Here is a 23973-nt window from a genome sequence, read left to right as displayed (position 1 = left end):
CTTCTGCTTTATTTTAAAACAATCTGGAGGAACCTTGACCCTCTTGATATTTCAGAGAATATTACATTGGTCTATAAGAGATGACATTATGTTAATTAGAAAACTGGTGAACAGGAAATAGAAGCCCATTAGATTTCTAACTAAAAAGTATTCATAACAATCAGTGGAAATTGGGATTTAAAAGTAAAAGAACTATTATAAAAATGAAGTCTCTAGAGGTTCAGTAGTCTGAGTATATTCAAATAGCTCCTCAAAAGTGAGAAACAATTTGTTGCATTTTTGCAATCCACCACATAGATGATGCCAAAGGCTTGATGGGCATTGTTAAATTCTGGAGGCAAGTTACAACAATTTTGGATAAGCTACTTTGATCTATTTTTTGGATGACCCATAATGCTGTCATTTTTCAGGGGGGTTTGGAGCAACAGAAAGTTCTGCAGGTAGTCTAGAACATGATGCAAACTGTGTTGTCCTGTGAGCCTTATGACCCACTGGACTCAATAGCATTGTAAAGGTCTCTGTAGTCAGAGATCAAGTGTGGAACCTCTAGTAATGCCCACAGAAGGAACACAGCCCAGACTCCTAGAGTTTTGGGATTAGGCATGCTTTCTGCTGCTGCTGAGTATTCTCCATTGAAACAAGCAGCTTCTTGGTACACCTGGGGGGCTCAGTGGTTGAGCATCTGCCTTCAGCTTAGGGCGTGATCCTAGGGTCCCGGGATCAAGTCCCACATCAGGTCCCCCACAGGAAGCCTGCTTCTCCCTCTTTCTGTGTCTCTGCCTCTCTCTGTATGTCTCTTATGAATAAATAAAACCTAAAAAAAAAAAAACAAGTAGCTTCTACCTTGATACTGTGCCCTTGTAGAAACTAAATTACTGATTATGAGATGGTGAGAGACTATGTGACCAAACTTGTCTGTCATTACCTGCTATATTCTGTGTGTGATGCTGGTACTCTGTTAAAATAAATGGTAAATACAAGACTGACCAAAATAGAACCAGAAGATGTAAGTACACTGCTTGAGTAAGTGGTTTACATTTGAATGGTAACTACGCCTACTCCTTAACTCCTTGTCTGTCAACTCTCCTTATGGTCCTGTGGGGAGCTTGCTATACTGGGTTAACAAAGGAGGGAAAAATCCATTTATAGATAAGTCTGCAAGGTATGGCAACATAGGCTATAAGTGAAAAGCTGCTTCCTTACAGCCACACACCTTCAGGGTCACCCTGAAAAGGTGGGGTGAAGGCAAATCTTCCCAGTGCACAGAGTTTGGGGAGGGATTTTGACTAACTATATTTGCTGAAGAAGGGATGCCTTAACTTTATATTAATGTTGATTTATGGCCAATGGCTCCTTACCTAAGGGTAAGAGAGGACTAAGAAAAAATAGGCTGGAAATTTGGTATAAAAAGGTCTAGAGTAAATGTGTATGGATAGAACAAGCACAGAATGGAGAGATAGAAATGTGTATACTGGGGATAGGAGATTAGAAGATGGATGAGAAGCAGATTTGCTTCACCTCTCCCTGTGCTGAGCCATTGGCTAGCCATGGCAGAGCTCTTCAACATAACATCTTTGCTCTGAATGGAGGGGCCTTTATTGCCAGACTCTTAATATTCTCCCCTTTCCTTCAGAGGGTGGTAATGTCTTCCTCTTGTCACCAGTTGGTGCTTCACCATCCGCTCTTGGTTTCCCTTAACCCTTTCTATGCTTTGTTAAGAGTAGTTTATTAAATTTTCTCAGTTGTCTGATGTAAGAATAACACTTATTTGTTGTTCAGATCCTGATTGATAGATTCCCATCACCAACCACAATCATAAATTCCATTGAAGTAGGGGTTTTTATTTATTTTATTCTCTCCTTGTTACTGTGGTATATAAAATGATGTGTGTCATACAGCACATTTCCAAAAAGTATGTTGGATGAATGTATATATTGACCACTTTCCATTAGTAACCTGTATGTTAGCTCTAATTTATATAGCTCCACCAGCCTTTTTGTGCTTAACTATTTTTTTTAAGATTTTATTTATTTATTCATGAAAGACAGAAAGAGAGAGAGAGAGAGAGAGAGAGAGAGGCAGAGACACAGGCAGAGCAAGAAGCAGACTCCATGCAGGGAGCCCGATGTGAGACTCGATCCCGGGGCTCTAAGATCACACCCTGGGCTGAAGGCAGGCGCTAAACTGCTGAGCCACCCAGGGATTCCCCTATTTTTTAGTTCATTAAAGAACGACAAATCATCACAAATATTGGAAAAAAGCAGGCAAATTTGTCATTTTTAGCATGAAATCTAAGATAACTAATACAAATCTAGTGAAACAATAACAGAATTCTGCAAGAAATACTGTTAATGCATAAAAATAGGCAGCTTTCCTATATGTAAATAAGTATATTTGTTAGAAAATATTTGAAAAGTTCCATTTATAATCATATCAAAAATCAAACTGAAAATAGTAAACTTAGTTGAAATGTTTACATATGTAAACATCTGTATGAGCATCTATAAGAAAAACTATTAACTCATGATAAGAGATTTAAAGAGATAAAAAATTATATTGATGTTAGACTGGAAGATGTCATTGCAGTTATAAAAATATATCTAGCCAATTAACTCATAAACATAGTTTGATTCTAATTGAAATCTCAACATAAGTTTCTTTAGAGGTTGGACCCTAAAAAATTATGTTAAAGTTTATTTAAATGAATAGCACATGAGAACAGTTCGGAAAATTTGGAGAAAGTACTAATCATGAGAAAGGACTAGCTTTACTTAATAATAAAAGTCATAATAAGGCACGCCTGGGTGGCTCAGTTGATTAAGTGGCTGCCTTCAGCTCAGGTCATGATCCCAGAGTCCTGGGATTGAGTCCCTCATCCAGGTCTCTGCCCAGCAAGGAACCTGCTTCTCCCTCTGCCCCCTGCTTGTGCTCTCTCACTCACTCTTGCTCTCTCTCTCTCTCAAATAAATAAATAAAAATCTTTAAAAATTAAAATAAAGGTCATAATAAAGCTACAATAATTCAAATAGTGTGATATATGGTAAAATGATACACCAAGGGAATAGACCATAAAATCCATAAAAAGATCTGAGTAAATGAGTTATAACAGATTAAAATATATATATATACAAATACAAATGTAAAAAGTAATATATCTCACATTCATAGGGAAATATTGAGTTATTTTTTAAAAGAATTTATTTATTTATTCATGAGAGACACAGAGAGAGAGAGGCAGAGACATAGGCAGAGGGAGAAGCAGGCTCCATGCAAGAAGCCCGACATGGGACTCAATCCCAGGACCCTGGGATCACGCCCTGAGCCGAAGGCAGATGCTTAACCGCTGCGCCACCCAGGCATCCTGAAATATTGAGTTATTATGTCACACTTGGGATCATAATTAATTTGGGGAATAAATATGTATCTCTCAATCTTTACTTCAAAATAAATATATTCAAAGTTTAGGTATAGAATATATGAATTACATGAAAAGAAATTAAAGTTGGGACAGTCTTTCAAAACATGGCACAAGTCCCAAAGGTCAAAAAATAACACTGATATATCTAACTATGTAAAACTTAATACCACTTCATGGCCAAAAACAAGGGTTTGGTGGGTCCTCTGGCTGCTGAGCATTAAGATGTGGGTGTTAAGACAAGCTGGAGGATGAATATTTTAGGAGATGGTGTTTTATATGTGTGTGTATGTGTACATGTGTACATATATAAACATATACATACATATATATGACATCTCCATAAAGAATTTTGAAATTTTCTTTCAAATGTTCATATTTTGATTCCCTGTGAGAGTGATTAGTAATTTCTGAGCTATAGATGCAGCTTTGCTTTTATTCCAGATGCCTAATGCCAAGTTCTAAGGGGGTTAATTGAATATTCCACTCTTCTCCATTGCTTTGCAACACCATTTCTCCCACATGAAGTTCTCAAGTTCTCTTGTTCTATGTCTGTACATGTATCCTGCAAAGTCTTTTATTAAAGTTGCATGATTTGCATCTCCCTGAACATTTGCTTATGTCATTTTTTATGCATTAATTACTTCTGAAAGGTGTGCTTGCATTTCCCCTCCTTTTTTCTTTCCTTTGGTCAAAAGATGGTTAGTCTTTTATTGGATTTCTGTCCTCCATTTTCTAATAACATATACATCTCACATCCTTAATCATAAGAGATATTTTTATGTCCTTTGACTTCTCTTGACCACTTGAACTCCATAGGCACACAGGTGAAGATCTCATTTAAAATTTTGTTTGCTACTTTGCACTACTTTCCGCACAGAAAATTAGAATACCGCAAAATAAGCACCCATCTTCCATTTTAAAGGTTATTTGCCATATATGCTATTTTTTAAAGTCAATTTACAAATGTATAATTTCAATCCTAAGTACTTATCTAGCCGTGCCTTTAAATAAATTACTATATTTCCTCTGTAATTCCCATATTAGTTTCATACCAAACAAGACTAACTATGTGTTCCTTAATATTCCTAATTCCCAGCCCATATTCGAATTTCCCAAATTGTCTCTATAGTCGGTGGTTGCTGCTGTTTTTTCAGTCGGGATCTGATCCAGGGGCAAGCACGGCATTGGATTGCAAGGGTCACATTGAATGTAGACTATCTGGCGGCTCTAAAAGAACGTGGGGAGAATGATGCTCACCCACAATATTTCCCAAAACTCTAATAAAGCCAAAAGGATCGCTCCGTCAGCTCAGGAGGCGAGCGGAGAGGACTATGGGAAATGTAGTCCAATCCCCAGGGATCACCGCGCGGCACTCTGGGAACGGGTCCTCCGGCCTTTCCTCCGCGCGGGTACCTACCTGCCCGGCCGCGCCTCGCGCTCTCGCAGCTGGGTCCTCGCCCGGGGGAGGTCCCAGAACTTTCGGGGTCGGGCGCGCCAGACGCTGCGCACAGCTGGGCCAGAGCGCTGGGGGGCGGGGCTCAGCGCGCGCGGGGCGCGGCAGCTGGGAATTTCCGAGCCCGGGCGCGCGCCGCGCCCGCGGTCACCGTGGGCAGGTGGGGTGAGCCCCGTCAGGCGCAGGTGCTCGGTGCCCGCGGGGCTGCCTGCAGCTCGTCCCGTGAAAACCCCGCTCCCCGCAGCGGGAGGGCGAAGCGCGTTCCTAACGTTGACGGGAGGCGAGTCTGCGGGGGAGCCGCAAAGACCAGGTAAGTTCCAAGTCGGCCACCTGTAACCGGGGAGAGAGTCAGGTCGCTCTTCTGGAAATGAGGATGATGATGTCCGATTCGTGACGCGTCTCCGAGCTAGGTAAGAGCCCACCTGGGCAGGCTTCAGGCTGGCGCCAGGTCCAAGTAGCAGCACAGGTATTGCTCCTGTGGGAAACCTAAGCCTCATATTGGTGGGATGTTAGAGAGTCTGAGAGGGCCAGCAGGGTGTCCACCGTCCCGTCCCTTTTACTTTGCCCTCCGGGTCCGCTAACGCAGGAGGTAAAATGATATACTGCACAGTGGATAAAGGTGGAGCCAGAGGTTGTTGTTGTTTTCTGTGTTAAAATTAATGAAAGAGCAAGTGGTTGTCCTTTCGTATACTTGAATCTTTTGCTTTTTCTATTTTTTTTTTTTTTTTAAGTTGAAAAAGTGTAGAAACCTGCAGGTATATATCCCCATAATCACTTCAGGGACTCCATGTGGACAGTTTTTGTTGGCTCTGCATGGTCATTCCACGTGTTTTAAAGGGTCCATATTCCCAGTCCTGTAGGGAGCCTGCTGCCCATCAGGGATGCTGAGATTTTGTGCAGGTGAATTTAGGAGCTGGGAGGTAGGGCACTTGATCTTGACTCCCTCCTTTTCTGTCCACCCCGCTGAACCTTGAAATCTCCCAAGAGGTGCAGAAAATGAACACATCTTGGGTGAGTATTTTGTTCATTTCTCATATTGTATTAGGATGGATTTAAGAGGTTTATAAAGAGTCCATACATTCAGAAAAGTAGAATTAAATTCAGATCAAGTTAAGCTTTACTTTTTTACACTGTTTACCATTAATTCTGACTTTTAACATTAGGATGCAAGTAGGCATCCTTTATTGGTATAAGTAGAGTACCTCCTATTACAGCTTGCTAAGATGTTGTTTTAGTTATCAGCATGCAACAGTTATGTTCTAGTTGGCCCAAATGTGAAACTAGAATTTCAGTCTCAGGTGGACTCAGATTTTATGCTGACATTGTATTCGAAATTCCATGAGTTAAGGAAACATGTACCCAATTTTTTGGTCTTTCTGCTTCTGCGTACCCAGCTGTCATTTTTTTTTTTAATTTTTGGACAAGTAATGTATTCATTTGGCTCCAAGATACATACTGAGAAGCCCTACTCCTGCTAGCATCCCTGTTCCTACCTGCATGGTGTCCTCTACAATTGTCATTGGAAGTTTATCATACCATTCCATTGTTTATGTACAATGACACAATTAAATATGAATGTATTTTAATTTCCTTCCCATGCTTAACCAACAGTTATAGCATTCACATATTCTTGCTTTAAAGTTTGTTTTTTCTTAAATATAATTTGGACATTCTTCCACATTGATACTTAAGCATCCTCATTTTTAAAAATATAGCTCATAGGCTTCTATTATGTAAAGATACTAATTATTTAATGGGTTTTCTATTGAAAGACATTCAGGTTGTTCATAATTATATATGTTTGTATGGGTGAAAGGATAGGCTAAAATGGTCAGAGGTTAAATGCAGTTTCATTTTATTAAATATTGTGTAATTGTCCTTCATAGTCATTGTTATATTTGTATTCCTGCATGTGAAGTGCTTATTCATAATTGGTATATTGAGCATCTAATGTGCTGCATACAGTGTGGTAGTTACTGCATAAACAGCTGACAATGATTTAGGCCCTCGTGTAACTTACATTCAGGTGATGGGTGATCATAAACATAAGAGACTTTATTATTGGATAATTGCCATAGAAGAAATAAAACAAGGAGCATGTTGTGAGGACCAAATTTAATTTTAAATAAATTGATCAGATAAGCTTCCCTGAAAAGATACTGGAAGAAACATTTGACAAATGTGAGGAAGGAAGACTAGCAGGTATTTACAGAACACTTAAAGCCAAGGAAGCTGCCAGTGTAAGTACCCTGAGGCAGCAGAAACCAGAGGCCTACAAACAGCGTGAACAGCAAGCCCGCCAGGATGGCTGCAGCATAGCTGAATGGGTAAAAGAGGACAGACAGATCACGTGGGGGCATTGAAGGCCATCACACTTTTCATCCACATAATACGTTGAGACCCAGACATGCTGTTGCATCTTTCAGAAGTTTGTCCCATTTTCCAATGAGTGGATCTATCATGATGTGTTAATCCATTTACCAGTTGATGGACATTTGTGTTGTTCCCAGCTTTTGGCTTTGTGAGTAAAGCCACTGTAAGTGTTCATTATTCAGTCTTTTTTGCATGGACACATATCTTCATTTCTCTTAAGAATATGATTAAGAGTGCGTGGGAGGCTGGGTCTTGTAATGTATGCAGGTTTAACATCATAAGACACTGCCATACTGTTTCCTGAGGTGGCCCTGCCATTGAGATTTCCAGATGCTCTGAGTCCTTGCCAGTGTTTGGGATGAAGTAGTGTTGTTTTTTTTTTTGTTTTTTTTTGTTTCTGTTTTTTGTTTTTTTGTTTTTTTGTTTTTTGTTTTTTTGTTTTTTCCTTCAATTTAAGCCACTCTGCTAAGTATGTACAGGTATTTTATTTTCAACTTAATCTGATGTCTAATGATGTTGAGCATCATTTCATTTATTTGCTATCTGTACCTCCTCTGCATTGAAATGTCAAATCTTTTCTCAAATCTTTCGCAGTTTTTTTCTCATTGAATTTTTCTTATTGCTAAATTTTGAGAGTTGTTTAGATGTTATGGATACAGGTTATTCATTGGGAATGTTTTATGAATGTATTCTAATCCAGTGGCTTATCTTTTAATTTGCTTAATGCTGCCTTCTAAGAACAGACATTTTTAATTGATCAATTTAAAATTTATCAAAATTTATCAAAATATCAGCCTTTATGGGTGTTGTTTTTGTTGTTGTTTTGTTTTTGGTCCCATCTAAGAAATCCTTGCCTAATCAGGGTCACAGATACATTCCTGTGGTATCTGTTAAAAGTTTATAGTGATTGGATTTTACATTTACATTTATGATCAGTTTGAGTTTAATTTTTATGATACAAGTTGTGGCTGTTCAAGGAAAGGTTTTTTTTCCCCGTCTTATGAAACTTTATTACTTCCAGTACCATTGGTTAAAAAGGCACTTTATCTCCATTGAATTGCCTTGGCATCTGTTGAAAGTCATTTGACTGTGTATTTGTCCATCTATTTCTGGACTCTGTTATGTTGTTTTGTGTCTCTCATTTTGCCTTTACAACACTGTCTAGATTATCATTGATTATCATTGATATCACATGTCATGAAATCATGTGATGTGAGTTCTTGAACTTTTTTCTTTTCAGAATTATTTTGTATCTTCTAGGTCCTATACTTCTCCATTTAGAATCGTGGTCTATGGGGCACCTGGGTGGCTCAGTAGGTGTCTGCCTTCGGCTCAGGTCATGATCCCAAGGTCCTGGGACTCAGCCCTATGTTGGGCTCCCTGCTTCACAGGGAGCCTGCTTTTCCCTCTGCCTCTCTTTCTGTCTGCTGTCTCCCCTGCTTGGGCTCTCTCTGTCAAAGAAAAACAAACAAAAAAAAAATTTAGAATTATTCTGTCTATTTCATAAAAGCTTCCTGGGATTTTTGCCTGTAATTGTATGAGATCTACATGAGGAGAGCTAACAGTTGATATTGGAGCATACTGAGCTTTCCAATCCCTGCATACACCATAGTTTTTCATTTATCTAGTGATAATGTGGGTTAGGAGCTATGAAAGGACATGATCTGTTTTGCATTTTAGAAGAATCACTGGCTCCTGTAAGAAGTGACTTTAGTGGGGCACTGGTTGAAGCAGAGACAGTTTAGGAAGCTATTCAAGTGATTCAAGAAAGAATCCATTGTAGTAAATTAGCACTGAGGATATCTTGAGGTGGCCAGAATCTGGATATATTTTGAAAGTGGAACCAACAGTAGGAAAGTACCACTTTCCCTGTAGCCTTGCAAATAGCATGCTGCCAAACATAGGAATTTTGACAATGGGGTAAAAACCTGTTTTGTGTCATATCTCAGTTTAGTTTGATAACTGTTGTTTTATTATGAGTCCATTTTCACTCCCTTTTTTAAAAAAAAATTGTATGATCTTTATCCTGATTCTATTTTGTGTTTTGATCTTGTATTTTGAGATTCACCTTTGTCTGCAATGTAGATTGAAAATTTTTCTCTAATATGCTCTATTTGGGCCAAGTTTATAATTTCTATCTTTTGCCATAAAGAAATTTAGTTTTTATGTCATCAACGTTAGCAACCTTTTCTTTCATGAATTCTGGGTTTTGAGTCCTATTCAGATGTTTTCCACTTTTTACCCCAAGTCTTACTGAGATATAATTGACATATGATATTGCAATAGTTTACGTTGTGCACCAAAATGATTTGATATATGTATAATTGTAAATTGGTTGTCACAGTAAGTTTAGTTAACATACATCACTTCACATAGAATTTTTTTCCTGATGAGAACTTTTAGAATTCATTCTCTTAGCAGCTTTCAAATATACATGCGGTATTAACTATACTCATCATAATGTACATTATATTTATTATATTATTTCTAATGCCCAGAACTTATTTATCTTGTACCTGGAAGTTTGTACCTTTTGCCACCTTCGTGCAGTCACCCCAGTTACCACTACCCTCTACCACTACCCTCTACCACTACCCCCTCAACCTTCGTGGTTGCCTCTACCGTCTGGCAACCACGAATCTATTCTCTCTATATATGAGTTTGGCTTTTTAAAATTCTACATGTGAGATAGTGTTTGTCTTTCTATATCTGACTTATTTTACTTACTACAAGGCCCTTAGTGGCCATCCATATTGTGAATGGATGGTTTGTTTCTTTTTTATGGCTGAATAATATATATTTATGTATGTGATATATATATATGTGATATGTTATATTTTATATATGTAATGTGGGTATATGTATATACACATAAGTATATCCCCCATTTTTTTTTATCCATTTATCCATTGATGGATGCCTAGGTTATTTCCATGCCTGGCTATTATAAATAATGCTCCAGTGAATAAGGGGTGCTGGTACTTCCTTGAAATAGTTATTTCACTTCCTTAAGATATATATTCAGGGGTATAATTGCTGGAGCAGATGGTAATTCTGTTGTTAATTTTTTGGGTAGCCTTCATATTGCTTTCCATAGTGGCTGTACCAGTTTACTTTTCCAACCACAGTGACAAAGCTTCACTTTTCTCTACATCCTCACCAAGACTTTTTTCTTGTCTTTTATATGATAGCCATTCTAACAGGTGTGGTGATAATCTCGTTGTGGTTTTGATTTGCATTTACCTGATTATGAGTGATATGGAGCATCTTTTCATATGCCTGCAGGCCATTTAGATGTCTTCTTTGGAAAAATGTTCAGTTTCTCTGCCCATTTTTTTTTATCAGATTGGGGATTTTTTTGCTACTGAGTTGTTTGAGTTCTTACATGAAGAGTTTTGATTATTAATCCCATATGAGTTTTTTATTTGCAAATATTTTCTCCCATTTAGAAGGTTGCCTTTTCCTTCTGGTGATGGATTCTTTGTGGTACAGAAGCTTTTTAGTTTGATGTAGGCCCCCTTGTTTATTCTTGCCATTGGTATAAATCCAGAAATCATCACCAAGACCAGTGTCAAGAAGCCTAACTCAGGGTATTCTTCTAGGAGTTTTATGGCTTCAGGTCTTACATTCTTACATTTTGATTTGCTTTTTGTGTATGGTGTAATATAGTGGTCCAGTCTGATATTTTACATGCAGCTGTCCAGATTGCCCTTCAATTGAAATGACCATCCTTTTCTCACTGTATAGTCTTGTCTCTTTGTCATAAACTAATTGGCCATATTTGTTCATTTATTTTTGGGGCTCTCTGTTCTGTTCCCTTGGTCAGTGTGCCTATTTTTATACCAGTACCATACTGTTTTGATTATTGTAGCTTTATAATATCATTTGAAATTAGGGAGTGTGGTGTGTCCAGCTTTGTTCTTTTACAAGACTATTTTCACTATTTTGGATCTTTTGTGGTTCTGTACAAAATTTAGGATTTTTAAAAAAGATTTTGTTTTTTTATTTGAGAGAGAGTGAGCACAAGCTGGGAGAGCAGCAGAGGGAGAAGCAGACTCCCTGCTGAGCATGGATCCCAGGACCCAGAGATCATGACCTGAGCTAAAAGCAGATGCTTAACCAACTGAGCCACCCACGTGCCCCTAGGATCTTTTTTAATAATAATAATTTTCCCAATCCATGACCATGGAATATCCTTCTACTTACATCTTTTTCATTTACTTTCATCAATGTCTTATAATTTTTATTATATAGATCTTTTACCTCCTTGGTTACATTTATTCCTAGATTTTTATTCTTTTTGAGGAAATTATAAATGGGATTGTATTAATTTCCCTTTCCCTTTCCTTTTGTGGTATATAGAAACCATTGATTTTTGAATATTGACTTTACATACTGCAACTTCACTGAATTTATTAGTTATGGCAGTTTTAGTGGAGTCTTTAGAACATCTAACATTATATCACCTGTAAATAGAAACAGTTTTACTTTTTCCTTTACTATTTGGATTCCTTTTTTTTTTTTTTTTCCTTTTCTTTTTCTTACCCAGTTGCTCTGGACAGAACTTCCAGTACTATGTTGAAGAAAAGTGGCAAGAGGGGACATCTTGTTCCTGATCTCAGAGGAAAAGTATTCAACTTTCCTCATTGATTAAGATGTTATATATAGGTTTATCATATATAGCCTTTATTATGTTGAGGTATATTCCCTCTCTACCCACTTTGTTGAGAGTTTTTATCATGAATAGGTATTGGGTTTTTGTCAGATTTTTTTTCAGTATTTATTGAAATGATCATATGATTTTTATTCATTTTGCTACTGTGGTATATCATATGGATTGATTTGTGGGTGTTGAACCATCTTTCCATCCCTGAAATAAGTTCCACTGATCATGGTATGTGATCCTTTTAATGAATTACTGAGTTAGGTTTGCCAGTTTTGTTCAGAATTTTGTGTCTGTGTTCATCAGGGATACTGACCTGTATTTTTCTTATAGTGTTCTTGTCCAGTCTTGGTATCAGGAGTGCTGGCTTTTTAAGATCGGTTTCAGAGTATTCCCTCCTCTTGTATTTTTTAGAAGAGTTTGAGAAGGTTTGGTATTCTTTAAATGATTAGTAGAATTCACCAGTGAAGCCATCTGGCCCTGGATTTTTGCTTATTGGGAGGTTTTAATTATCAATTCAGTCTTCTTGCTAGTAATCAGTCTGTTGAGATTTTCTAGATTGTCCAGTTTGTTGGTATTATAGTTGTTCATAGTAGTATTTTGTGAACCTTTGTATTATTTTGCAGTATCAGTTCTAATGTCTCCTTTTTCATTTTTTAAAAGATTTATTTTAGAGACAGTTCAAGTGAGGGCAGGGGCAGAAGAGGAGGAAGAGAGATAATCCCCAAGCTGACTCCCCATTGAGCTTCTGAGGACCCTGAGATCATGACCTAAGCCAAAAACAAGAGTCAGCACTTAACCAGCTGAGCCATCTAGGTGCCCCTCTCTTTCATTTCTAAATTTATTTATTTGCATCCTCTCTCTCAGTATCCTGATGAGTGTAGCTGCAGATTTGTCTATTTTATTTGTTTTTGTAAAGACCAGGTCTTAGTTTTGTTGGTCTTTTCTGTTGTCTTTTTAGTTTCTATGTCATTTATTTCCATTCTGGTTTTTTTTTTTTTATTACCTTAAAGGGTAAAGTGAAATTGCTTATATGAAATCTTTCTGTTCATTAATGTAGGCATTTATCATCATGAATTCCTCTCTTTAAACTACTTTTGCCATGTCTCATAAGTTTTAACATGTTGTATTTCCATTTTCATTTGTCTCAAGATATTTTTTTGATTTCTCATATTATTTCTTCTTTGCCCCATTGGTTAGTAGCATGTCATTTAATACCCACATATTTGTGCATTGTCTAGAGTAATTGCAGTTTATTTCTAGTTTTATACTGTGTGGTCAGAGAATATTCTTAATGTGATTTCAGTCTTCTTAAATTTATTAAGATTTGTTTTGTGGCCTGACATATGATGTATCCTGGAGAATGTTTCCAAGTGCACCTGAGAAGAATATGTATTTTGCTGCTTTTAGGTGGAATGTTTTATAAATGTCTATTAAGTCCATTTGGTATAACATGTAGTTTGTCTTATGTTTCCATATTGATTTTCTCCCTGGATGATTTGTCCATTGTTGTAGGTGGTATATTGCAGTCCCAAATGATTACTGTATTCCTGTTTTTACCATCGGATCTATTAATTTCTGTATATTATTAGGTACCCCTGTGTGGGTCATAAATGCTTACAAATGTTATATCCTCTTGTTGGATTGATCCCTTATTATATAATTACCTTCTTTGTTTCTTTTTTTTTCTTTGTTTCTTGTTAGTCTTTGTTTTAAAGTCTGTTTTGTTTAAGTACAGCTATTCCTATTTTCTTTTTAATTCTATTTACACGGAGCATCTTTTTTGCATCCCTTCACTCTCAGTCTGTGTCCTTAGAGCGGAAGTGAGTCTTCTGTAGACAGCATGTAGTTGTAACTTTAAAAAAAAAAAAAAAGCATCTCTCCAAGTTTTGGCATGCTCGTTTGCCCTATGACCTGATTGCTGAGATAGGTCTAAGAGTGTTTGTTGATTTTTCAGTTTATTTACGTTCTACTTGTTAGGATGGAATGGCAACTTCTGAGCTCCTTACATGCTGCACCAGCCAGCAGTCAACATGTTATAGATTTTTAATTTAGCTGTTCTTATTTAGATAACATACCCTGTGTTGTCGGTCCTTTTTAATTTACGAAGACTTTTGTTAAGAACCAGTATATAATCCTGGTCTCTGTTCCATGTGTACATAAAAAGATGTATTTTGTTTTTAGACCTAGTGTTCTATAGGTGAGAATTAATTCAAGCAGCTATATTGCCACAAGTCTTCTCTATCTATATCATTATGTATTCATCTCCATGTACTATTAATGATTGAGAAAGAAATATCTTATCCAACTATAACTGTGCCTCATTCACCTGTCCTTTTCGGGATTTGAGTCCTATATTTGGGTGCAAGTTTTTATTGTATTTTAAATTGGGGGACGTTTTTCTGGGATTCAGTAAATCCTTGCATGTTGGTTTGATATATTCAAGACTTGCTTTCAACTTTTGTTTTGTTATATTCAAGACTTGCTTTCAGGGGGTCCTTGGGTGGCGCAGCGGTTTAGCTCCTGCCTTTGGCCCAGGGCGCGATCCTGGAGACCTGGGATCAAATCCCACATTGGGCTCCCGGTGCATGGAGCCTGCTTCTCCCTCTCCCTGTGTCTCTGCCTCTCTCTCTCTCTCTCTCTCTCTCTCTGTGTGTGACTATCATAAATAAATAAAAATTAAAAAAAAAAGACTTGCTTTAAACTTTTGTTTTGTTTTAAATTGGATCCAGAACACACTTTAGGACACTTTTTACCTCTTTTAAGGCAGCACATACTTCCAAGACCAGAGTACCCAATCGCCTGTTTAGTAGGAGATCTTCTCTGTACAAACTTGCCATCTTTCTGTTTATTTCAGAGGTTTTTCGATCTACTCTTTTCAGGTGGTTCTTTTTGTAGCCTTTGGTTACTGTTTTTGGGTAGATTCTCTGCCTGCTTCAAGGTGACTCTGCTGCACATGCCGCTAGTTCTCTATCAGCTGTTTCCAGTATTTCACACCAGAGATGGTCATTAGCCTCTGAATTTCTGGTTCCATCTCCTCAACTTACTAAGACCTCTGAGTTCTGTTTTGGGATCGTACTGTGACCTGAAACTCCATTTTTTTCTTTTTTCTGGGATCCTGGGCCTGCCTGCCTGTCTTCTGCTGTTGCTTCATCATGGCAAGAAGTGGAAATCCCACACACACCCTTTTTAAAGCCTAATGCATGTAGTTCTTATTGAGTTCAGTGCTATGTATACTTATGATTTAGCTCAAGTAGATTAATACTTTTTGAGCATCAGAAAAAATGCTTTTGTTGTCAACTCTGCAAAGAAAGCTTCAAATTAGCACCTTTGTTGTGCCATCCTTGAAAATATACTTTCACATTCAGAATCATAGAAGCCCATGCAACAGGCCCAAGTCTTAAGTTATATCCCATTTACAGGGTATTGCTATACAAAACCAGAAGTGATCTTAAGGTTGGAGCAAACAGAAGAGCCATTCTTATTAGAGAAATAATTTCTAACCAGGAGATCCACAGGTGAGTTACTAAGTACTAGTAGAAAGTATTCAGGGTAAATTAGATCTAAAGTGGTCAGTTAGAGATGTCTACTGTGAAATAACTTCAACACTTTCTTAGCCCCTATGCTTGTAGATGTTTTGGAAGACTGTATCATCTCCAGTAATATATGGAAGGAGAAGGTCTAACACAAAGGATGGATACAATCTTGATCATTTTCTCATCTTTAGAAGCTGGGAACCTAAGTGTATATCATTTAAAATTGACAAATCAAGTAATAGAGTTATTATTGAACAGTAAAAAAAAAAAAGACAAAAACTAAGAAATATTATAAAAGTATGTAAAAATGGAGGTTAATAGGAAGAGAGAGAAAAAATTTAATGAAGATAAAAGTAGAAATTAGTGAGTTGGAAAACAATAATTATGTAAATAATAACTAGCCTAAAGGCAGTTCTCAGACAGTCCTAAGAAATAACTATGCAGACATATCTAGCAACAGAGTAGTGTGAACATACATGTAAGATAGATAGAACTGAAAATTATAAGAGATATTTAATAGACTTTAATAGATTTCATGTTCATAGATTGGGTAAACAATTTTTAAAATCTTTATATTATATATCTATGATATATATGTATGTATTAAGATATATTAATATGTGTTAATACTGTTAGTATATGTAAAGATGCAGTATAATACCAAGTGATCTCTTTTGGTTTCTGCTTGTTTTTGTGAAACTTGGAAAGCTGATTCTAAAATTTATATGGAAATTAAAACATACATACATAAAAATAACATTTATATGGAATAACAAAGTCCCAGTAACAATTTAAAATACCTTTGAAAAACAATGTTGTGGGACTTTCTCTGCCTGGTGTTGAGTGAAGCTCTTGTCAATACAATTAGTTGTACTCATGTAACTATAATTAAACTACTGAAATATAATAGCCAAGGGATATACACATTTTAAACACGTGACTTCTTATACTCCTACTTTACATACGTATACGGCAGAAATCAATCTGGGGTAGAATTGTATAAGGTGAAACAAAATATTTTAGGAACTAATATAGGAGAAGATCTTTATCACTGTGAGTGGGGGGAAAACTTAAGACCAGAAATCACTTAGCCAGGTAGGAAAAAATGATAAATTTGACTACATTAAAATTAACCATTTCTGGGTGTTAAAAGATTATATAAAAACTGAGGATGCAGGTCACAGAGTAGCAGAATCTATTTCCGTGCATGTAAGCAATATAATACTAGTATCCAGAATCTATAAAGTGTTTCTGCAAGTCTGAGGAAAAAGGTAGCTTAGTGAAAAATTGGGCAAAAGGCTTAATCAGAATCTTCCCCAAAAAGAAAATCCAGTTACCTGGAAAACATGAGAAGTATTTAATCTGATTAACTTTGAGAGAAATATGAAAAAAGTATCATGTTACCACTCTACATTTATGAAATTGGCAGAGAATAAGAACTCTAACCTTATCGGGGAGTGGACAGCATTCAAGACCCACATCCACTGGTTATAGAAATAGAAACTCGCGAGATTGCTTTTGAAAATGGTGGGTATCAGAGTAAATGTAAACAAGCCAAACACCCATCAACAGATGAGTGCAGAAGTAAATTACGTTTATTTTATGGCATGTTACACATCAGAGATAATACACTAACTTATAAACTACAGCAAAATCATGGGGGAGTCTTGCACACAATATTGAACCAATGAGCAAAACAAAAATGATTATGGCAAGCTACATGATTCAATTTTTAAAAAGCAGATTGTACAATTAAATTACATATTCGATGGAATGTATACACAGTTTGTAAACTTTAAAGAAAAAGTAAAGAAGGTATTGCTATGAGTTTCACTATGAAATATGAGTGATGTGATGTGTGAGCATGAAGAAAGTTGTTGTACTCCAGACACAATACGTTGGTCTTCCCTGATGTAGGTTTGCTGTGCTCTTTGATGCGGATGGTGACTTCAAAGGTGTTTGTTCTTTATCATTTGTTAAACAGCACGAGAAATTTTATGGTTTCAGAGAGTTTGACAGTTACAAGATAAACAATGGGAGATGATACTTGCTACAAATATTTGTCACAGAGGGTTTGCTTCAGTAGATAAAGAATCCAGATCACATGTCTCTTCACCACAGAGACCCATTACAGTGTTAAACTCAGGCAGTCCATGTCTTTCTTTTTTTTTCCTCCAAAGCGCTCATTATCTAATATACCATATATCAAGTATGCATTATATTTTGTTTACTGTCTGTCTGATTCTACTGGAACATATGCTTTCTGAGAAGGTTTTTTTTTTTTTTTTTTTTAACTGTTTTTGCTTACTGGCTCGTCTCCTGCTATGTAATTTGGCATTCAGATAGGCTTACATTATTGAACTTATAATAATTGCAAATATAAAAATCAATTCATTAGAAAGAAAGGAAAAGTAAGGTGTAAAAATGGCTAATAAACATGAAAAATGCGTAACATTTTTTGGCAATCTCAGGAATGCAAATTCATACCACAGTACGGTGATTTTGGACTCGTTCCATTAGTACCAAGAATAATTAAGAGATAATGTAAGAGAAATGTCCACAAGGCAGGCAGTGGTGTAAATTGGCACAATTACTGGGAAAAGTTTGAGTGTGCTCATAAAGGTGAGCATACATATTCCCTGTGACAGCAATCCATTCCAGGTTTATTCTCCAGAAAGACTTGAATGTGTTCAGCAGACAAAATGAATCAGACTTTCTGTGGCATCAAGACTTTTAAAAGTACAAATCTAGAAATAGCTTCCATATTTATTTATGAACAAACTTAAAGATATTTTGAAACAATGGACCATTATATAGTTATAACGTGGATGGATCTAAGAAACCTGACATGAAGAAGCACATTCTAAAAATCTACATAAAGGAAAATATCATATTAATAATGCTTGGAAATATAGTAAAAACTAAATGTAGATTGTGTGTGTGTGTTGTATTCTACCAAAAAGAATATTCTTTTGGGATGCCTGGGTGGCTCAATGGTTTGGTGCCTGCCTTCGGCCCAGGGCGTGATCCTGGAGACCTGGGATCGAGTCCCACATCAGGCTCCCTGAATGAAGCCTGCTTCTCCCTCTGCCTGTGTCTCTGCCTGCGTCTCTCTCTCTCTTTCTCTCTCTCATCTCTCTGTCTCTCATGAATAAATAAATAAAATCTTTATATTAAAAAAAGGAATGCATGGTAACTTAGAGAAATAATATGGGCAAGATTTTTTTGGAATGACTCATTTAAGGAGTGTCAAGTAGTCTAGACTATACCCCCCAAATATGATGGACTTCTGTAATACTAGCTAATACAACTAATATTCCTGAACTAGTATAAAACTATGTTTTCCAGAATGTCTCCCAACTCTTACCTGATAGAAGCTGGGGCAGTGGTTTTAGGGACCATCTTAAATTTTCAGTATAGGCCTGAAATTGTTGATAGAATGTGAGTAATAGCAGTCAAGCATACCATAGGTTAAAGGAAAGGCTTTTATGATAATATAAAGAATATCTTAAGTTTCTAGAAACAGGATGCATGATAGTCCTTAAGGTTCTAAAGCCAGTGGAAACTAAGTGTGTTGTACTCTAAAGCCAGTGGAAACTAAGTATGTTGATACACAGATGGAAAGCTGACTTATGAATTACCTGGGGATGGACTTGTTCCAAGAGAGTAAGCAGTTAGAAAGAATGTGTGGTTGGGACAGTATTATTATTGAACAGCCCTGATATAATATACCAAGGCACCAGAACCAACATAGCATCGGGAATTCAGGCCAGGCTGAGAGATGGTTCTTCCCCTCATTAGTTTTATACTTCTCCTTGTGCATTTGTTTATCTGTGAATAATAGCCAGGAGAGTTTGAGTTTGGGGTATAGGTCTTTCTTCAGTTGGAAGGAAATTGTGCTATTATAAATGTATTTTTGTGTTGATGTGTAAACTAGAGGGGGAAAGAAAGAGAAAGAGAGAAAAGAAAAAAGAAATGAGGAAAGGAAGGAAAGGAAAGAGGGAAAGGAAGGAAAGAAAGCTTCAAATAGAAACATGGAGACTAATGAGTTTTCCACCCCGGAATCTATATTTGGCAGTGTAAGAACCTAGACCCTGATATTCATCCCTGATCCTACAATTCTCTCTTATGTATACTCTGAAAGCCTTACCCACTGATTCTCCTGTGCATACTTACTGCCCATAATCTTTGTTGAATTGGACTAATTCTTAGATTTTTCTGGTTCACAAAATCAACTATTCTATTATGTATTCATTGTTCCTTTCCTGTAATTTCTTTCTACATAATTTTGAAAATCATATTTTTAAAATGTCATGTATACACATGCATTCATTGCCAGTTTGTTTTCCTTTTTTTCCACTCCAACAATTTGTTTTCAAATAAAACTGTATAGGGGAAATATTCTTCAAATTAGGTAATCTTGTGTGATGGGGCTAGAACAAAAGAGTCAAATACGTAACAAACTATATATATGGGCTCCTTCCCATAAGAAATGTGTCTTAAGATTCATAAGGTATTTTTAATTTTCTCAGTTTTGGAAGACTGCCAACATGATAACCTTTGAGAGAAGAACCAAGAAATCCAAGACAGATATTTTGGCAAGTTTTATTTACTCATTTTTAGAGAACTGACAAAGGAGGGAAAAGTTTCAGCCAGGAGTCACACTTAAGAGTAAACCAGAGAAATCATACAGAGGTGGCACACTTTGAATGTGGACAAAACTTCAGCCGTAATTCAGCTCACACAAAAGAGAAATTCTGGATCGTAACATATGTAACCCTCAGCCACCAGTCAACCTTCAGTATACTTCAGGACTTATGTAAGGGTGAAACCCTATGAGTGTAGTGAATGTGGGAAATCCTTCTGTAAGAAATCATACCTCCTTATGCACCAGAGAGTCCACACAGGGGAGAAGCCTCACAAATGTAACGAATGTGGAAAACTTTTAGCCGCAAGCCAGACCTACAGAAACATGCGAGATCTCACACAGAGGAGAGACTTTACAAATGTATGAAATGTGGGAAAACGTTCAGCTGCAAGTCAGGCCTGTGAGTACATCAGAGAACTCATACAGGCGAGAAACCCCGTGAGTATAGTGAATGTGGAAAAACCTTTGTCCAGAAGTCAACTCTCAGAACACATCAGATGATTCAAAAGGGAGAAGGCTTATGAGTGTAATCAACGTGGGAAAACCTTTGCCCAGTTTTCAACCCTTAGAACACACCAGGCAATTCACACAGGAGAGAAGCCTTCAACCAAAAGTGAAGCCTAAGAATGCACCACAGGACTCATACAGGGGAGAAACATAATGAGTGTGGGAAGGTTTTCACTGCAAAGTCAGGCCTAAGTACATTACAGGGTCCACACAGGAGAGAAACCCTATGATGTGGGTTATAATGAATGTGGGAAAGCTTTTAGTGAGAAATCTGGCTTAAGATTGCACCAGAGAACTTACACAGGGGAGGAATCCTGTGAATGTGATGAGTGTGGCAGAGCCTTCACCTACAAATCAGTTCTTGGAAGATATCAGGAAACTCATAAAAGGGAGAAAGTCTCTAAATATGATGAATGTGAGAAAGCTTTAAAAGAGAACTCTAACTTAAGATTACTGCAGAGAACTCATACAGGGGAGGAACACTATGAATGAGTGTGGTGCCTTCACCTACAAATCAGTCCTCAGAGGGCATCAGGAAACTCATAAAAGGGAGGAATTGTATTAATGGGATGAATGTGGGGAAGCTCTCAGTCATAAATCAGGCTTAAGAAAACAGCAGGGGACTCACACAGTGAAAGAAACCCTACAAATGTGAGGAATATGGGAAAACTTAGATCTAGAAGTCAAACCTCAGAGATCACACACAGGGAAGCCATACGTGAATGTATTGAGCAAGGGAAGACAAACACAAAGAGAACAAATCAAATACTGTACTGAACTATAGCTGTTTTGTGTTACAAGCTTCAAACTGTTTCTGTAAGTTTCCAAGCATTTGCCTGAGTATTTGCCCAGTGTGGCCTGTTTCTGCTCACATATGTGTACATCTGGTCCCACAAAGCCTCGGACATGTTTTTGCTAATACAAGAATGCTTTTTGAGACCTTCCAGAGAGTATGTGTAAATATCAGCCTTCCTGGGTCCTAGAACCCAGATAGAGAAGCAGGAGTTCAGGGGATCCTTGCCAGCCTATAGTCATAGGTTGGAATCCTGACTTAGCTACTCCCTAGGCCAGTGACCTTGTCTCCCTGAGTCTCCCTTCCATCATTTGTGAAATGTCCCAGCAGCACCCACCTTGCATGGTTATGCTAAAAATAAGAGTGCACATGGTGGAAACAAAGCAACGTTAGTTCCATCCTGTGTTGGGATAATTCACACCTCATAAGAGATGCTTACAGATAAAGTTAGGGGAAAGAAGAGGGAGGAGTATGGAGAGGACAGGAGCTTGAAGGGAAAGTGAGATATCTGAAGGAGGGATGGATTCGGAGCAAGAGGAATCCCAGCAGGCCTATGTGAGGCTTATGGCTCCACTCCTTGGGCCTTTCCAGGACAGCCAGATAGAACCCCCTCATGACCCAAGTCTCCCTGGACAGCCACAATGGGGGCTGAGTGTGTCCCAGCAGAGACTCTACAGAGACATGCATCTCTGGTTTTCACAGATGCAAGTTCAGGGCCAGAGCAACCATCTTGAGATCTGTGTGGACTGGAAATGGCAAAAATGGGAGTTCTGATGCCAGAGCATATTTGGGCACCCTAAGGATTTGAGTGAAGTCCAGGTTTCTCGACCTAGACTTCCCTGCAGTTTCTTTATAATCTTTAAAATTTGTGAAGACAGATTACATTACTGTTATGTAAAGCAACTCAATTTGATTTGCAAATACATTTATCTTTAAAAGAAAAAATTTCTATTAGTAATATGAAACAAAACTAATTTATAACTTGCCATCTATAAAACTAATAGAAAAAGTATGTATAAAAATGGAACAGCAATTTAAAAATTGTAAATATGTCATCTAGTCAGTTTTCAAAATCAATTCTGACATTAGAAAAATGACTTGAAGGAACCTCTTAGGAGTAATAAAGACTATCAGCTCTTGGGGTTATCCGGTCACTAAAATATCTCACTGTCTCAAAGTTCAAAGGGCTGACATGGCCTATGCTAATTTTCGTAAGGTGGAAGGAAGGATGTGGCTCAAACCAGCTGTGGCAGAGGCACAAAAATCAAAGTGTACAATTTCTGAATTTATGGGGATGATCAGAAGCAAAGAACTGTTGCAGATCAGGACTCATTCACCTATCAAATCAAGTTATTTCCCTGTGTTTATAAGTGGAGTTTGGGATACCTGGTTTGTTTGGAACATGGCCTCTGCACCATTCCAAAAAGCTCCTAGTCTGAGGAAAACATGTTCTTTTTTTTTTTTTTTTTTAAGATTTTATTTATTTATCTCAGAGAGGAGCAGAGACACAGGCAGAGGGAGAAGCAGGCCCCCTGTGGGGAGCCCAATATGGATCCCAGGACCCCGGGATCACAACCTGAGCCGAAGGCAGACGCTCAACTACTGAGCCACCCAAGTGCCCCCAAAACATGGTTTTGTTTTAGGGGCCTGGTTTGTTTTAGGGGCCCAAAGGTGGCAAACTGGTCGCAGGTCCCCTTGCCAATTTATGGACAAAGAAGGTTAATTCTTTCATACAGTCTCATCTTTTCCATTCCCATCCCCAGAATTGTAGTTCAGACTCTCATTTCTAAGACACCGAAATGTTGTACATAAAGAGATAATCTGGGAAACATGCAGGTTGTGGAACATAATGGAATGTGTATCTGTGAATTCCACACCTAACTAAGGGGTAACAGTATTGGTCATGACAATGTATCCACTGGCATACTCCTTCCTGGTCTATCCCCTCCCTCCAAGAGGCAGCAACTTTTCAAAAGTGTGTGTGTGTGCCTGTGTGTGTATGCAGGCGTGGGTGTGTACCAGTGATTTGCCTTTTAAAAGATAGTATTATGCTTTGAATCTGTAAACAAAAATTGTTTGGTTCTACTTATTTTGAGATTAACTAGGATAGTCATATGTCCTACTTTTGTGACATGTTCTTTTTTTTTTTGACTCAATGCTATGTGCTTAACATGCATACATATTGTTCTATATGGTTGTATCTCATTCGGTTTCATTTATGTAGAGCTTGATATTAAAATTTGTTCATTCATGTTCTGCCCAGGTATTTTGGAATAGAGGAAATGTGTTTCTAAATTCTAACTTCTTGAAGGGAGAGGAAAACAGAAATAGGTTGGATTTCAGGCTTATGCCAGGATGTTGATAGGAAGCTTTTTTTAAAAAAAGATTTTTATTTATTCATGAGAGACACAGACAGAGGGGCAGAGATATAGGCAGAGAGAGAAGCAGGCTCCTCTCAGGGAGCCCGATGCAGGACTTGCTCCTAGCACCCCAGGATCACAACCTGAGCCAAAGGCAGACACTCAACCACTGAGCCACCCACGTGCCCCAATAGGAAGCTTTCTGACTCAGTTTACCTGGAC

General features: G+C 37.6%; 1 protein-coding gene across 1 annotated transcript in view; it reads left to right on the top strand.

Annotated features, from left to right (window-relative positions):
• The window catches only part of LOC118350864 (translation initiation factor IF-2-like), a 160117-nt gene that overhangs the window by 41268 nt on the left and 94876 nt on the right, over positions 1-23973 (top strand). Inside the window, exon 2 of the mRNA XM_049107897.1 lies at positions 4775-5181. Coding sequence (XP_048963854.1) covers positions 4775-5181 — 407 coding nt within the window. The remainder of the gene's footprint in view (positions 1-4774; positions 5182-23973) is intronic.

This window comes from Canis lupus, chromosome 1, assembly GCF_003254725.2.
Source record: "Canis lupus dingo isolate Sandy chromosome 1, ASM325472v2, whole genome shotgun sequence".
NCBI lineage: Eukaryota > Metazoa > Chordata > Mammalia > Carnivora > Canidae > Canis > Canis lupus.
The sequence above is the reverse complement of the archived record's forward strand: the minus strand, read 5'-3'. Positions and strand labels throughout refer to the sequence as shown.